The 15,731-nt window shown below is 34.2% G+C and overlaps 1 protein-coding gene and 1 pseudogene across 3 annotated transcripts in view; one reads left to right on the top strand and one right to left on the bottom strand.

Moving 5' to 3' along the window:
* Positions 1-15,731, bottom strand: part of CCDC178 (coiled-coil domain containing 178) — a 559,051-nt gene that overhangs the window by 151,473 nt on the left and 391,847 nt on the right. For 2 of the 3 annotated variants that reach the window (XM_064378981.1, XM_021670019.2), the window contains exon 21: positions 10,084-10,233. The exons of the other annotated variant lie outside the window; for it this stretch is intronic. In XM_064378981.1, coding sequence (XP_064235051.1) covers positions 10,084-10,233 — 150 coding nt within the window. The remainder of the gene's footprint in view (positions 1-10,083; positions 10,234-15,731) is intronic. 3 annotated transcript variants of the gene reach the window in all.
* On the top strand, positions 5,783-6,433 carry LOC110568081 (ferritin light chain-like; annotated as a pseudogene).

The following is a 15,731-nucleotide window of genomic DNA, read 5'->3' as shown; positions in this document are numbered from 1 at the left end:
ACAGAATGCTTTTATCAGCTTCCAAAAAATATTCTTTTACTTTGTTTGGAATTACTTTAAAATTATAACGTTAAGATGCCAGACAGATCTCACCAAATTAAAATATTGAGTATTGTTATGACACGTGCTGTTTTATTATGTTTTCCATTTGTAAAATTTTACAGGTTCCTTCATGAAGATTACAATGACATAATTTATATTAGGTATTTCTAGGAAATTTTTGGCTGTTGTAGCTATTGCAAATGGGAACTTTTCATTTGTATATGTGTTCTAATTGGTGTTTGGTGGTATAAGATTTGGGTTAACTCCCCAACCCATGTGTCATTGATGAGTCTATCCCTTATGCCTGGTATTAGACATGTATATACATATGCACATGTATATATATACATGACTTTCTACCCTATAGTCCTCTGTCAGTTTTACCTGGGCATTAGATTTCTTCCCATGGTGCTATTCCTTTATTCCTAAGAGCCTCTGCATGTTTTTCTAACTGATTATCATAATGTCTCTACTACTTACACTTCTGTCCTTTCTACCCATAATTCATCCCATATTCTCAACCACTATTTAATTCCTATTACAGAGTAGAAGATTATGTTATAATCATATAATCACACTACAGTTTGATACAAGAAATGAGGAACACATATTTATCTAAACAATAGAAATATTAGTAACTACATCTTCTATATACAAAATATAGTTTGTAAAAAACTGTTCTAGTGCTTTACATTTAAGACATATATTTATGCTTCAGAGTTGTTCAGAGAATTAAGTAAGATTACATATAAAAGCTAACAAAGTGCCTAGCACATAGTAGTGCTTCATAAATAGGAATTATTAGTTTATTGTTTTATACAACCATCCTACAAGGGAGATATTCATATTCCTTATTATCAGAGGCTCATGGGATTAAATAAGCTGTCTATAGGTTTTCCATCCCACCTTCAATGACAGTTAAATTCTGAAGAAAAAATAAATGACTAAAGAAAATATTTAGCATACAAATATACATTTTCCATGTTAATCTTACTTTAATAAGTGATTATAAGACATAGTTCTGTAGATTTGAGAAAAGATGATTAAAAAATCAGTTTTTCCAAACGTTTATGTCATTGCGATGCATATGCACAGCTCAAAATGAAAAAAATTATTTACAGATAATCCCACAAAATTGAAAATCAGTTGTAGTTACATGTCACGTATTAGGTAATTAGAAAATATGCCGATCATAAAAGGTGTATTTGAGAATATTTAACTTGTTTTATTGTAATTTTCTAAACATCAGTTTTAAGTGATGAAAACAATACTATTTCATTTTATTGCTTTACTATAGCATCAAAAAAAGTCAGCATTCTGGATACGCATGGATTCTAAGGAACGTATTTATTTGAGAATATTCCAAATTATTCTATGGCTTTATATGTAATATAAAGAATACTTATTTTTTATTACATATCAATGGAATATCATGAAAGTACAGTTTGTGACACAGTGCCTCTTATTCTCTTATGCTTATTTTTATATATATATAAAAGATATATATCTTATATATAAATAATATATATAAGCATAATATATATCTTATATATAAATAAGCATAATACATATCTTATATATATATAAATAAGCATAAGATATATATTCTCTTATTCTCTTATGTTTATATATATATTTTATGCTTATTTATATATATATAAATATATATCTTTATATATTCTCTTAATATAAGCATAAGATATATATTCTTTAAATATATTCTCTTTATATATATATATATAGATAATAACATTTTCCAAGGTTTAATCTACTAAACACCAAGTCAATCAGTAGTAAATAGTTTACCTGAGAAGAAAGAATTCCAGGGACATTAGAAAATTCAGGGTTAACAGAGTTAACAGATTGTTTAATGTGGAATTTCTCAGGATTTTAAATATACAAATACAGGTTAAATCTTTAAGAAGAGGATATAGTATACTGTGTTTCATGTTATATATATGTATATATACATATACACACATGTTACATACATATGACAAGTAAATTCTCTCTCTCTGTGTCTATCAAGGTTTCTTAACCTCAGTTCTATTGACATTTGGGCTGGAGAATGTTGGTGTGTGTGAAGGGGAGAGGGGTTGTCCTGTGCATTGTAGGATGATTAGCAACATCCCTATTCTTGGCTTCTGCCTTCTAGAAGCCAGGGGCAACCAAAAATGTCTCCAGACATTGCCAGATATCCAGATATTCCAGGGGGAACAAAATAGGCATTGGTTGAGCTACACATCCCCACCACCACACACACATGTGAAAATATTATCCTGAATATTTTTGATATACTGGAGTCCATCATCACACTCAACAAATCACTCTTAAAGTGTGGCTAATATTAAAAAAAAAAATCTGTTTATTGCTATGTAACTCTACCAGAAGAAAATCTCAAAATTGCATGAAGACAGTGTGGCGATTCCTCAAGGACCTAGAAACAGAAATTCCATTTGACCCAACAATCCCATTACTGGGTATATATCCAAAGGATTATAAATCATTCTACTATAAAGACACATGCACATGTACGTTCACTGAGGCACTGTTTACAATAGCAAAGACCTGGAACCAACCCAAATGCCCATCAATGATAGACTGGACAAGGAAAATGTGGCACATATACACCATGGAATACTATGCAGCCATAAAAAACGATGAGTTTGTATCCTTTGTAGGGACATGGATGAATCTGGAAACCATTATTCTGAGCAAACTGACACAAGAACAGAAAATCAAACACTGCATGTTCTCACTCATAGGCAGGTGTTGAACAATGAGAACACATGGACTCAGGGAGGGAGGCAATATTTCTGTAGGCACTTCTTGTTCACACACTGGGGTCTGCTGGGGTGGGGAAGAGGAGGGACAGCAGGGGGTAGGGAGGTTTGGGAGGGATAATATGGTGAGAAACCAGATATAGGTGACAGGGGGATGGAGGCAGCAATCCAGATTTCCATGTATGTACTTATGCAACAATCTTGCATGATCTGCACATGTACCCCAGAACCTAAAGTACGATAAAAAAAATAAATTAAATTTTTAAAAAACAGTAAATGGGCATGAAAATCTTACTACTATGGTAATGAAAACATGCTAAAACTGATTTATGGTCATTGTTGCGCAACTTGGAAATTTACTACAACATCACTGGATTGTACTGTTGGAATAAATTAATTATATTATGTTTAAAATTTGATTCAATAAAGTTATTTAAAAAATAAAAAAAGAAAGATACATAAATTAAAATTTCACTCAAAACTGGTATTGGACCAAATAATTGGTTTGATTTAAACCAAGTTTACTTCTTTAAAGTATTGGCCAGAAATAAACTCCCAGTCTTGGTATTTTCCTTATGGAGTTAGGACAACAAAAGGGAGATTAATTGAGATAGAACAATAGACTATCAGCTGTCTACTTCTGTCCCAGGCATCACCAAAGTTCTTCACAGGTTTCTTGAGGAAAACTCTTCAGAGAAATGGGACAGTATAAATTTAATGCAAGCTTATCAGTCCATGAAGTGTGATAATGCCTTTAGAACAAATGTGTGTGTGTGTGTGTGTGTGTGTGTGTGCATGTCCACATGCCTGTGTTCTAAGAAATGGAAGCAGAGACACTGATAGGGTCTTCAAATAGCTGTTATGGGGAAAACTATTATTTTATGGTTTTTATATGAAAGAAGTAAATTTCTATTTACATTGAAGCAAGCAGACAGAAATCACTATCCAAGCACAATTTTATGGTGTGCAGGACAACAAGCAATACGAAATACTTATAAAAATGAGAATCAAACAGCTTTCACATTTCTCTAGGAAAATAACTTTGTTTATTGCTACAATTGACTTTGGCTCCTAAGCACATTAATACAAAATGAGTATTAAAGGAAACTGTGTTTGAAAGTTGATGAAAATGGTAGGAGAAAATGTGTATAATCTACATATGATACAATTTTTTGAGAATTTAATATGGAAATGTTGTCTAGTGAGACCCAGGTAAGATAGATTAAATAGCAAAAATATATAATTCTTCTCTAGGTGGGGTGAAGAAAGGATGCTGGAGAGCTCTGATTCTACATTAATCTACGCTATAGTCTGAACTTGAGATCATAACCTCTAGCACAGAAGCAAAAATAAGGTGGCATGTTCCTGTGACCTCTACAGTATCTTTGTCAGCTTTATAGTAAATCTTGAAGTTGGGTAGTGTTAATCCTCTGACTTTATTCATCAATATTTTGCCAGTTATTTTTTGTCTTTTTATGCCTTTCTTTCTCTCTCTCTCTATTTATTTATTTTTGTTTTTGTTTTTGTTTTTTTGAGTCTCACTCTTGTCACCCAGGCTGGAGTACAGTGGAACAATCTTGGCAGCTCACTGCAAACTCCGCCTCCCAGGTTCAAGCAATTCTCTTGGCTCAGCCTCCCGAGTAGCTGTGATTACAGGTGACCACCACCATGCCCAGCTAAATTATGTATTTTTAGTAGAGATGGGGTTTCACCAGGTTGGACAGGTTGGTCTCAAACTCCTGACCGCAGGTAATCTGCCTGCCTCGGCCTCCCAAAATGCTGGGATTACAGTATATTTCATATAAAATTTAGAATCATTTGACTGATATCCACAAAATATGCTGGCATTTTTATTGGGATTGTATTGACTGTATATATCAAGTTGGAAAGAATGGGTATATTAACAATATTGAGTTCCTCTCCATGAATATGGAATATCTCCCCATATATTTAGACCTTCTTTGATTTGTTTCTTTCATTCATTTTGTGCTCTTTCTCATATAGATCTTATACATATTTTGTTAAATTCACTTTATTTGTATGTGTGTTAATATAAATGGCATTGTGGTTTAGCTTTCAAATTCCAATTGTTCATTGTTGATATATAGAAAAATTGGTGATTAATAATACATTTTGAATAACTGAATGAATGAATTACAAGTGTTCTATGAGGATCAGAAGTATTCCCTAGAAGCCAACACACTCTGCTGCAGAGTAATTTTCTAATTCATATCTCTGTGATTTTTTTCACAGACCCAAGTCACTTAAAAGAGATGCTTACGGGCCGGGCGCGGTGGCTCACGCCTGTAATCCTAGCACTCTGGGAGGCCAAGGCGGGTGGATCACGAGGTCAAGAGATCGAGACCATCCTGGTCAACATGGTGAAACCCCGTCTCTACTAAAATTACAAAAAATTAGCTGGGCACGGTAGTGCGTGCCTGTAGTCCCAGCTACTCAGGAGGCTAAGGCAGGAGAATTGCCTGAACCCAGGAGGCAGAGGTTGCGGTGAGCCGAGATCGCGCCATTGCACTCCAGCCTGAGTAACAAGAGCGAGACTCCGTCTCAAAAAAAAAAAACAAAAAAAAAACAAAAAATTATTTTTTAAAGAGAAGGGCAATATTTCTGTAGGCACTTCTTGTTCAAGTTTCACAATTTAGAATTATGAAACCTACCTATAAACCCTATGAAAATTAAATATTCTCCAAGTAACTAGGTGGTCCTTTCCCCAGAAAATCATTGAAAAAGTGGCTCTAGGCAGTTCGGCAGTCCCGCGGATCTGTCTCTTGCTTCAACAGTGTTTGTACGGAATAGATCCCGGGACTCTTTCTTCCAGCCTCCGACCGCCCTCCGATTTCCTCTCCGCTTGCAACCTCCGGGGACCATCTTCTCGGTCATCTCCTGCTTCTGGGGACCTGCTAACACCATTTTTGTGGTTAGCTCTTTTTTGCCGACCAACCATGAGCTCCCAGATTTGTCATAATTCTTCCACCGACGTGGAGGCAGCCATCAACCGCCTGGTCAATGCGTACCTGCAGGCCTCCTACACCTACCTCTCTCTGGGCTACTATTTCGACCGCGATGATGTGGCTCTGGAGGGCGTGATTCCGCGAATTGGCCGAGGAGAAGCGCGAGGGCTACGAGCGTCTCCTGAAGATGCAAAACCAGCGTGGCGGCAGCGCTCTCCTTCAGGACATTAAGAATTCGGCTCAAGATGAGTGAGATAAAACCCTGGTCGCCATGGAAGCCACCATGGCCCTGGAGAAAAATCTGAACCACGCCCTTTTGGATTTTCATGCCCTGGGTTCTGCCCGCACGGACCCCCATCTCTGTGACTTCCTGGAGAGTCACTTCCTAGATGAGGAAGTGAAAATCATCAAGAAGATGGATGACCACCTGACCAACCTCCGCAGGCTGGCCGGCACACAGGCTGGGCTGGGCGAGTATCTCTTTGAAAGGCTCACTCAAGCACGACTAAGAGACTACTGAGCCCAGCCACTTATGAACAGCCTTTGCAAAGTAGCAGGGCTTCTGCCTAAGCCTCTCCCTCCAGCCACTAGGCAGCTTTCTAACTACCCTTACAAGCCTTGGACCAAATGGAAATAAAGCTATTTGAAAGAAAAAAAGAAAAAAAAAAGAAAAAGTGGCTCCAATGAAATAAAATTACAAAAACAACTAGTAAATCAAATAATCTATTTTAGTTGAACACCAGAGATATCATATGCAATCTACATGCTTTTTTCCAAGTTTCACATAACCTGATTAGCCATGATAGAACTTTTTAATTAATGTTATAGTAAATAGGTAGCATTATAATTCTGAAATAAGTTAGATATAAGAAAAACCTGAATTTTATTCCCATTCCAGCATCTCCCTCTACTTGAGCAATCTTGTATGACACTCAATCTCAGTTCCACATCTTATATTGGGAGAGATAATAGTAATAGAAAATTCCCCAGGATTACTGAGAGACACTAAAAGATAATATTTGTAAATTATATAGCACAAATACTTTGTCCACATAAGTATTTGTTACATGTTGATGGATTCTGTAATAATTTTCCTCCACTTAGTTTGAAAGCACTGGGATTTATGGTAAGCAAGGGTAAAGCTTTACAAATGGCTAATGAAACAATTTAAAAAATATATTTTAACACATTTGGAAAGCCATTCTGTTTTCAACCAACAGGCCACATCAGTGTCTGCATGCTTGCTTAACTCACCTTTCTGTGTAGGCACAAAGAATCTGAGCTGTCACTTAAAACAAATACATGGTGATTCATCAAAATATCCATAGATATTTTTATTTTTAATATAAAATATTAAAAATGGCATATTTTTATTAAAAGCATTTGAAAGCTTCTAATGAAAATGTCTATATTCACATGGAAGTATAATCGGTTTTTCAGAGATTTTTCTTCATTTATTTCTAGTGTTAATTTAAATTTTGACATCTGAGAAGTCTTAGATTAGATTATTTTCTATTGTTACCCATGAACAGGGCAAATAAGAATTTTGCATAATTGCTTTTGCCTCTTTTTGATTTTTAAAGGCAAAAATATCTATCACTACAAAATTTAAAAGTACAGAAAAGTATCAAAAAACACAAGCAAATAAAATAGACATAATATTAACACTAAGAGAAATACTATAGCATTTTAACATTTGAGACGTGCATATAAGTTAGTAAGGGGACATTATTTTCAATTTGTTTTACTCTTTCATTAGGTTTTCTTTATTACTCGGCATAAAAATACCAAGAAGTATGAAAATGTACCATTTGTAAAGAGATAATAATAGTCCCTAAGAAGCACAATAATTAAAATATAATTATTTGCCACGCCAAAAGGAATTCATGTTTGGAAGCAATGAAATTAGTCTAAAACAGGAAAAAGATGCACAAAATTCCTGAGAGTGAGACCCATTTTATCTGACAAGGGAATTCAACAAGAGAGTTAGAGACTGAATAGTGTTTTTGTGTACCCAAACTAAACTGGTCAAAGAACTAAAACCTACATACATGGGAAATGTTGCGATATCAAGGAAATGGACTAAAATATTAAAGAGTTTTCTCATTTTTGATGGCCAAATTCCATTCTGTAAGCAGTGCATTAGACGCTAATGACATACGATTTCTCACTGACAGATTTAACAGCATCAATAAGGCCTGTCTGTCCATTGCAGCAAATTGATCCTACATGACACTGACAAGGGCAGCTTGCACTTAATGACCTCCATCGCTGAAGGATGGAAATGAAAAATGACTGGAAGTACGAATAAATCTTGAAAGTTTCCCTGAAACAGGTGTGCTAAAACTGATTCATCTGAGGGATCGCAAACATAAACCCCATCTCCTAGCAACCTCCATTGTCGGTTCCTACTCCAGTCTCAGTCTGTGTATCTTGCATTAAGATTTCTTTTAATTCCAAAATGAGATCAAGATAACTTTGCTCTTACTATGAAAATGTGATGTGAGGGCTTTCTCTTAAAAAGCATGGGGTCTCCACTATTTATGCATGTTTCAAACGTATTTGTCATTTGTCACCAAATGATTCTATGTAAACTGATAAGTGCACATGTAATTTATTTTTGTTCCCCACCTCCACCATAGGAAAAGAAATACAGTATAGCCATTGATTATTTTCTCCTTCTCAATTATGGACAACAAATAGAACATGTTTAACCTTAAATAACAATGTCAAATGCATGAATTGATTGGACAAGTTCTTCATGGATACATACATGCCCTTTCTTTGAATCCTGCAAAATGGTTTGATGACACTAAGATTTTGGCAGATAGTTGTATTATCAATTCTTTCCCAAACACACTTATTTCATTCTTTTTTTTTTTTTTTTTTGAGACAGAGTCTCACTCTGTTGCTCAGGCTGGAGTGCAGTGCCACATTCTCAGCTCACTGCCATGTCCACATCCTGGGCTAAGGCGGTCCTCCTGCCTCAGCCTACCAAGTAGCTGGGACTATAGGCGCATACTACTACATCTGGCTAATTTTTGTACTTTTAGTAGAGGCAGGGTTTCACCATGCTGGCCAGGCTGCTCTCAAACTCTTGACTTCAGGTGATCCTCCGACCTCAGCCTCCCAAACACGCTTATCTTCATCTTGCTATCATTTCAAAATTTTAAGAGAAAAATACATTCTTCTCTTTCCCAATGTATTCAGAAGCTTTAAATCTCATGAGAATAGACGGATGGGAAATAGGGGAGTACATAGACAGGATACCAGATGAATGCAATAATCACTTACAGTTGTATAGCATCCCTTTAATTTCACAGTAACTTATTATGATTGGCTCCTTTTTATTACTTACCAAGTATCCTGTGAGGTAAATCTTATTTTGCAGATGAGAAGACTCAGGTTGGAAAAGGCAACTTGCCAAGATCATGGAGCTAGTAGAACTTGCATTTAAATCCCACCTTTTGTCTTCCCAACATTCCATAATCATGAGGGATAAGTATAGCACTGCTATTCTAAACGACTGATTTATAATGCAATAATATGGGTGACACCAGTAGGAGAAAGGATCATTTTGGTTTTCATGGTTAGGTTAATTGTTAAAAAAAAAGTAATGACTCTATTTTCTGAAATTTGAATCCTGGAGGGGAATCAAATATTCAAAAGAAATTTTTTTTCTTGTTACTGAGTATCTGGAGAATATAGAGGAAGTGGCTGTATCATAACACTCTAGTAATAGAACTTTTTCTTTTTTTTTTGATTCATAGCACATTGTGTGCTTTATCTTTCCACTTGTCACTACAGAAGATTTTACAAAATATATTTAGAATTCTCAGTGATTTTCAGTAATCAGAGAAGGTCAGCTCTTTTTCCAAGTTTCCAATTAATCTCCATATTTAATAAGAAAATAGTTATTAGAATTTGGAACCCATATATCGAAAGGACAATTTAGAAGCCTATCATGGAAGATCATCCACTATTCAAATTGAAATACGAAGTCTGTAATAACATATTGAAATCTACATACAAAAAATGATATTTCGGTTCACATTAATTAAAAGCAAATTAGTATAAAACAGTGGATTAGAAACCAAGTTTTTCATTCCTCAACTGTTCTTTCAAAGTTCAAATTTAAAAAGTTGATATAAATGTACAAGAAAACTACATAGAGAAAATATGCCACATTGTGAAGTATCATCATCAGATCAGAGATACACAAACTACTATTCACTTTCGTAGTGCATATATGACATAAATCATTATCTTAAAACAAGTAGAAAAACAAATACCTGTTTCTTATCTTTGATTGAGGTATCAAGTGATAGCTGTTTATCATATATATTGAAATAATTGTCCTTTTCTCTTAAGAATGTATTCTGTAGCTGTTGATACTCTCGAGCTAAATGCAGATTTTCTTCAAGTGAATCAGCTACTATTTTCTAGAAGATAAAAATATATACATATAATTTGTGTATGTATATACATACAATTAAAATCATTTGGATTTGTTTAAATTTTTACATCTTTAAAATTATCTAAACATGCTTTTTATGTACAGTAGAAAAATAACAAAACAACCAAAAAATGTTTCCCCTTATACCAACATCCTTTGTTGATTTAATAATATTCTTTTTTGATGCAGTTTTTTTTTTAACATTAATGTGTGATTCATCAGAGTTTGTCTGACTTTTATTTCACCTCTTTGCACTGCCCTTTTCCTGAACTTCCTTCTGTCATGCCTTGAAAAAGTACCCAGTCCTGGGACCCTCTACCCAGCATCCCAGGAACACTTCTGCAGCCTTCTATCCTCTTCTCCTTTTCTCTAGCCCCTGTGCTTAAATAAGTAGGTGGTACCTTGTAGCTTAGAATTTTATCTCCATGAAGTTCACAGAAAACATTAAAAACATAGAGAAAGAAAGAGTAAAAGACAAAGAATAGGGAACTCAAAATTTAGAAGCACCCAGAGTCATTGTTTATATTTAATATATTTTAATTATATTTAAATAAAAGTTAAATCTGCTATTGTGAGCAGTTGAGAACTTTATAATATCCTTCTCCATGACTAAATAAATATATGTCAAATCTAATGCAAACTCTTTAGAAAATAACTTTGTATCACCATTTATTGGCAAATTGGGGCTACCTATAATTTTAAATTAAATGTATGAATTGAGTTTAGTTTCTGATTTTTTTTTGACATTTTTTGCACAGAAAACTTACTGACTGCTTAAAAAATATGGTATTTACCAACAGCATTGAATATTTTCAAACCCGTTAATCTAGTAATTTCTCTTTTGGGAATCTATTCTAAGCAAAATGCTTTATTCATTACAATGTTATTTATAATAGCAAAACAAGTTGTCAAAACATATAAATGCAGATTAATCATGATGATGATAATGATGATTAAATAACTAGATACAGAAATAACCAATGTGAAGCAATTAAAATTGTTTCTTTGTGAAAATTGCCATCACACCAAACCTTTAGTATAAGTTTTTAAAAAATATGTAGCCATTTGAGAATGTGCATAGAGGAAATGTAATTCATCAGAAAACTGCCTGTACAAATATTTCTGTATTTACACACTTGAAGATTTATTAAGGTCAACAAACATATTTCTTATGAAAGCCTGGTATCCATATTGATCCCTAATGATAAATATTATGTCATAGCTATTCTTCAAAAAACCAAAATGACCAACTAAAAATCATTTTAAATTCCCTTGTCTTAATTCTGTCACAATTATTTAAAACTTCAGAAACTTCTATCTACAAACTTGCCTAAAATCACATTGAATTATCTTTTGTTGGGAGGACAAAGTTCTATTAATATTTTCCTTTGGTGGAGATTCTTTTAAAAAATATCTATACTAATTTTAGGTATCAACATTAATATTAAAATCCAATCCTGAAGTGATTAACTTGTTTAACACTGATAAATATTCTAAGAAATAGGCATCATTTTGAATTTTTCATTCATTTGTTCATTTGATTTAATCTAAGCACAATTTTGGTATCTGAGATATCCTACTTCTTACTTTTCTTTCAATTTCTAGATGGCCACTACAAACATTTAATAGAGAGAAGTAATACAAGTTATGGGATTTGCATTTTACCTATTTAATGGAACTTAAATGGGGAAATATTTTATAACATATACTTTGCTCACTCTTTAATATGCATTGATTTCTAAATGCATATATTGTCAATTTCTGAATGATATCAGTTCTTACCACTTTATATATTGCAATTAGAATACATACCAAAAAATCAAATTGTGTAGTTATGTATGCCAATAAATCTTTAAAATGTTACATCAATCACAACATTTAACATTATCATTTTCCAATAATGACTCTATGAAGGATATACCAATGCACTACTTATGCCTGAAAGTCAGTGACCTTCGGATGTGTAATGAAGTTTAAGTTTTATTAATTTTAAATGATAGTATTCATTTGACACTGAAAATTTTTTTTTTAAGTTTAACTCTGAGTCCACCTCACAACTTTGACTCGTTTAATTTTAACCAATAATATTGTTACATGTAAATGACACAAAGGGGAAATGATAGTTATTGGAGGAAATATGTCCTAGGGAAATAGCTCATAAAAGGATAATTGGAATGTAGAATTCTTATTTTTATCACTTTTTAAATTTTCCACACTATTACATTCATTCAAAAGGTCTAAATACATATAACACTTTCTAAAAGAATTTATTGTTATTTATTCAATTTCAGTTATTAATGATTGAGATGAGAAAACATTGGGAAGATAGTGTGGTGAAGAGAAGAGACATTATGAATGTTCGTTAATGGTTTCCATATTCTAGAATTTATTAAGAAAAATATTTTGCCTGTTGATGGTTTGTTCTTTATTATCACAAATTTTTCATTAAACCTTGATAGTTCGGGGATATTACAGCTTCTTTTCCCAATACTTTATTATAAAATAAAGATTATGCTTATAAGGACTGAACAAAATCTAGATTGTAGGTTCCATGAGGGCTGGGACCATCATTTTGTTCGCCCTGAGAGATGTTGCACTGGGAAGATCTAACATAAGTAGGTGCACAAGTTTTCAGTAAATGAATGAATGCATGCATACACAAAGTAGTAGTTAGGAAATACATATGTCATACTCTTTGGAACCACACATTTTATTTTTCAACTTCTACGCAGTAACCAATTGGCGATATAACCACCATTATAATATGGCATATTCATTTTACTGTTTTACATTGTACTACTTGACAGGTGAAGATCTTAAGCATATAAAGATATTCATACAATAAGTTTTTGTCTTAAAAACTATTTTAAAGATAACCATATTGTCCAGGCTTAACAATAAGTCTTTCTTTTGGGTGAATCATTGACTTTGAGAAGGTATGTGAACCTCAGGAAACTGTACACAGCATTTTTCTTGGGTTATCTAGTTAGCCCATGATCCCAAAATGTTGAAGAACCATTGCTAAAGAAAGGCTTGGCTTCCTCCTCTGTCAGCAAAAATGCTGGAAAATGGAGACAGGTTGAGTATTCAAAATACACAAATAGTAGTTCTACTCTTTTTTTTCCCCTCACTTGCCTTTTCTTATTCTTTAAGCCAATCATTCCACTTGGACTTTTCCTCAATTTTCTCCACTTTCAGTTTATTTTTCCTTATTCTTATCTCTCATTGGGTAAGTGGGGACTAGGGATTTCCAATCAGAGAACTGGTTCTTTTTGGGAAAAAAAGCCTATATCGTATTTCTGTTTCAATTTGTGATATATAGCAAAAAATTAGAAATTAGGCTGAACTTGCATGTTAAGTTATAAATTCCACATATAATAAATAACAACTGAGACTTACAGCCACCTTTAGAAGAAAGACAACTACCCAGGATAGCAAATCTTCATTGTAACTGAATGTAAGACATTAACAACTCTTCTCTCCCTAAAAAGAATATGCCACTTTAAAAGAAGTTGAGAAGCAGTGGAAGCAAAAATAAAAAAGTCAGGGACACAAACATAGTCAGTGCCTATCAACAGGAAATATTCCTCCAGACCCAAAGCTTCAACCACCTCAGTTCTGTAAGCCATTCCACCCCCACTCTAGTATTAGTTATACTGTGTTACGTTAGCTTGATGACAAAAATGAGAATTAGAAAAAGAGTAAAAGTTAACATTAGGGAGTGCTTACTATAACCAGGGGCTATTCTAAGAATAGCTGAATTTATCCTTGTAGCAATGGTCTGAGACTTTACATTATTATCCTCATGTTATAGATAAGAAAGAGAAGGCAAGGAGACAGCAATTGAGGCAAACTGTATTTTCCAAAAATGGCCACACAATATTTTCAGTCTCACATTTTTTTCCAGAACCTTATCACTCCCTATCAAAAGGTACAGTCTATTTCTCCTTCTTTTGAACCTTAGTAGACTTGTGGCTTTCCAAGCTAATTGAGGATGATAGAAATGATGCTAAGTGACTTCCTAGGCTGGTTTATATAATAGCATACAGTTTCTACCTGGAACTCTCTTTGAGGACATTCAACCTTGGAACCTGCCACCACATTGTAAGGAATTTAGGCCAGAGGACATGTGTAGGTGTTCAAGTGAACAGTCTTAGCTCAAGTCTCAGCCAACAGCACCAATTGTGAGTAAATGAGTCATCTGAAGATAAATCCAGTCCCTAGTCTCCAAGTCATCCAACTGATGTCCAGAAAGAGTGAAACAGACATGCTATCTCTGCTTTGCCTTGTCTAAATGTCTGGCACACAGAATCATGAGAATAGTCATTTTACAGCATGAAGTTTTGGGGTATTTGTTATACAACCAAAGCAACTGAAATACCAGGTATCTTGTGCAAGGTGGCACAGCTATTAGGCAGAGGAGCTCAGTCACCTTGCCATCAAATTAGACTGGCTCCAGATCCTGTACTCTTAACCATCCAATATATTCCCTTCATAAACATGAGCCAGCACTTTTATACACTATATGCAAAGCAGTCTTCATAAAATATAATGAAATTAAATAATCAAATCAAATAACTGAATTCCGTGGTTCTAAGTCCATTTCTGCCAAGAACTGTCTTCTTATAATCTGGCTAACACAGCATTTTGACATAGATAAAACAGGCCGCTTATGGAAATTAAAATTTGGTCTCAGTCTACTGTTAATCATACATCATTGTGGGTATTTTGGTCATATATTGTCAGTTTCTTGTGCTTTTTGATCTGCATGATTCCTTATCCCATGATTTGATTAGGTCTGATGCATTCCCTGGCAAGACCAAATGCATGGACCTTCAAACCTGGGGTCTGTACAACTGTGGACTATGGTTGAATGCAGTAGAATCATGTAACCCATGGATATCTGTGGATCTTCAGCCAGAGACACTTATCCTGGACAAAGTCTAAATCTTTCTGCACTGTTTTTTAAAAATCAAAGATGGAATAAGGCCAAAGGAGATTACAAGAGAAAAACTTGATTCAAACATTCTAGAAAGGTGGTTATGATTAAAATATTTGCACTGTACCTATAAGTACAAACAGCAAAATAGCTGTTTACAAATATCTTAATGTTAGTAAAATCATCATGGTGTCTATGACTAAATGTATAGCAATGTGTCATATATACCCTTAATTACTCTTAATACAGGCATTTGGATCCAGTTTACCAGGCAGAGAGGCTAGGTCTCTCTTTCAATTATGTATTGTAAGAGAGCTGTCATCTTCTGACCCAGTTCTAACTCTAAGTCTCCTGTCCTGATATAATTATCTGTTGCTGTCTCAGCTAATCTTTTCTGATGATCTGTCTGGCAACCCCTAATTCTTAGTTATTAATAATGTACTGTAGACAGCTCCTTGCTTTCTTTCATCTTACCAGAGCTCTGCTGGCTCCTACTACCACATCCATATTCTTGCATAGACTGCATCACATTCACTTCAGTCCCA

Source organism: Aotus nancymaae, unplaced genomic scaffold, assembly GCF_030222135.1.
Source record: "Aotus nancymaae isolate 86718 unplaced genomic scaffold, 86718_ANA_hifiasm-v0.15.2.pri h1tg000020l, whole genome shotgun sequence".
Lineage (NCBI taxonomy): Eukaryota > Metazoa > Chordata > Mammalia > Primates > Aotidae > Aotus > Aotus nancymaae.
The sequence above is the reverse complement of the archived record's forward strand: the minus strand, read 5'-3'. Positions and strand labels throughout refer to the sequence as shown.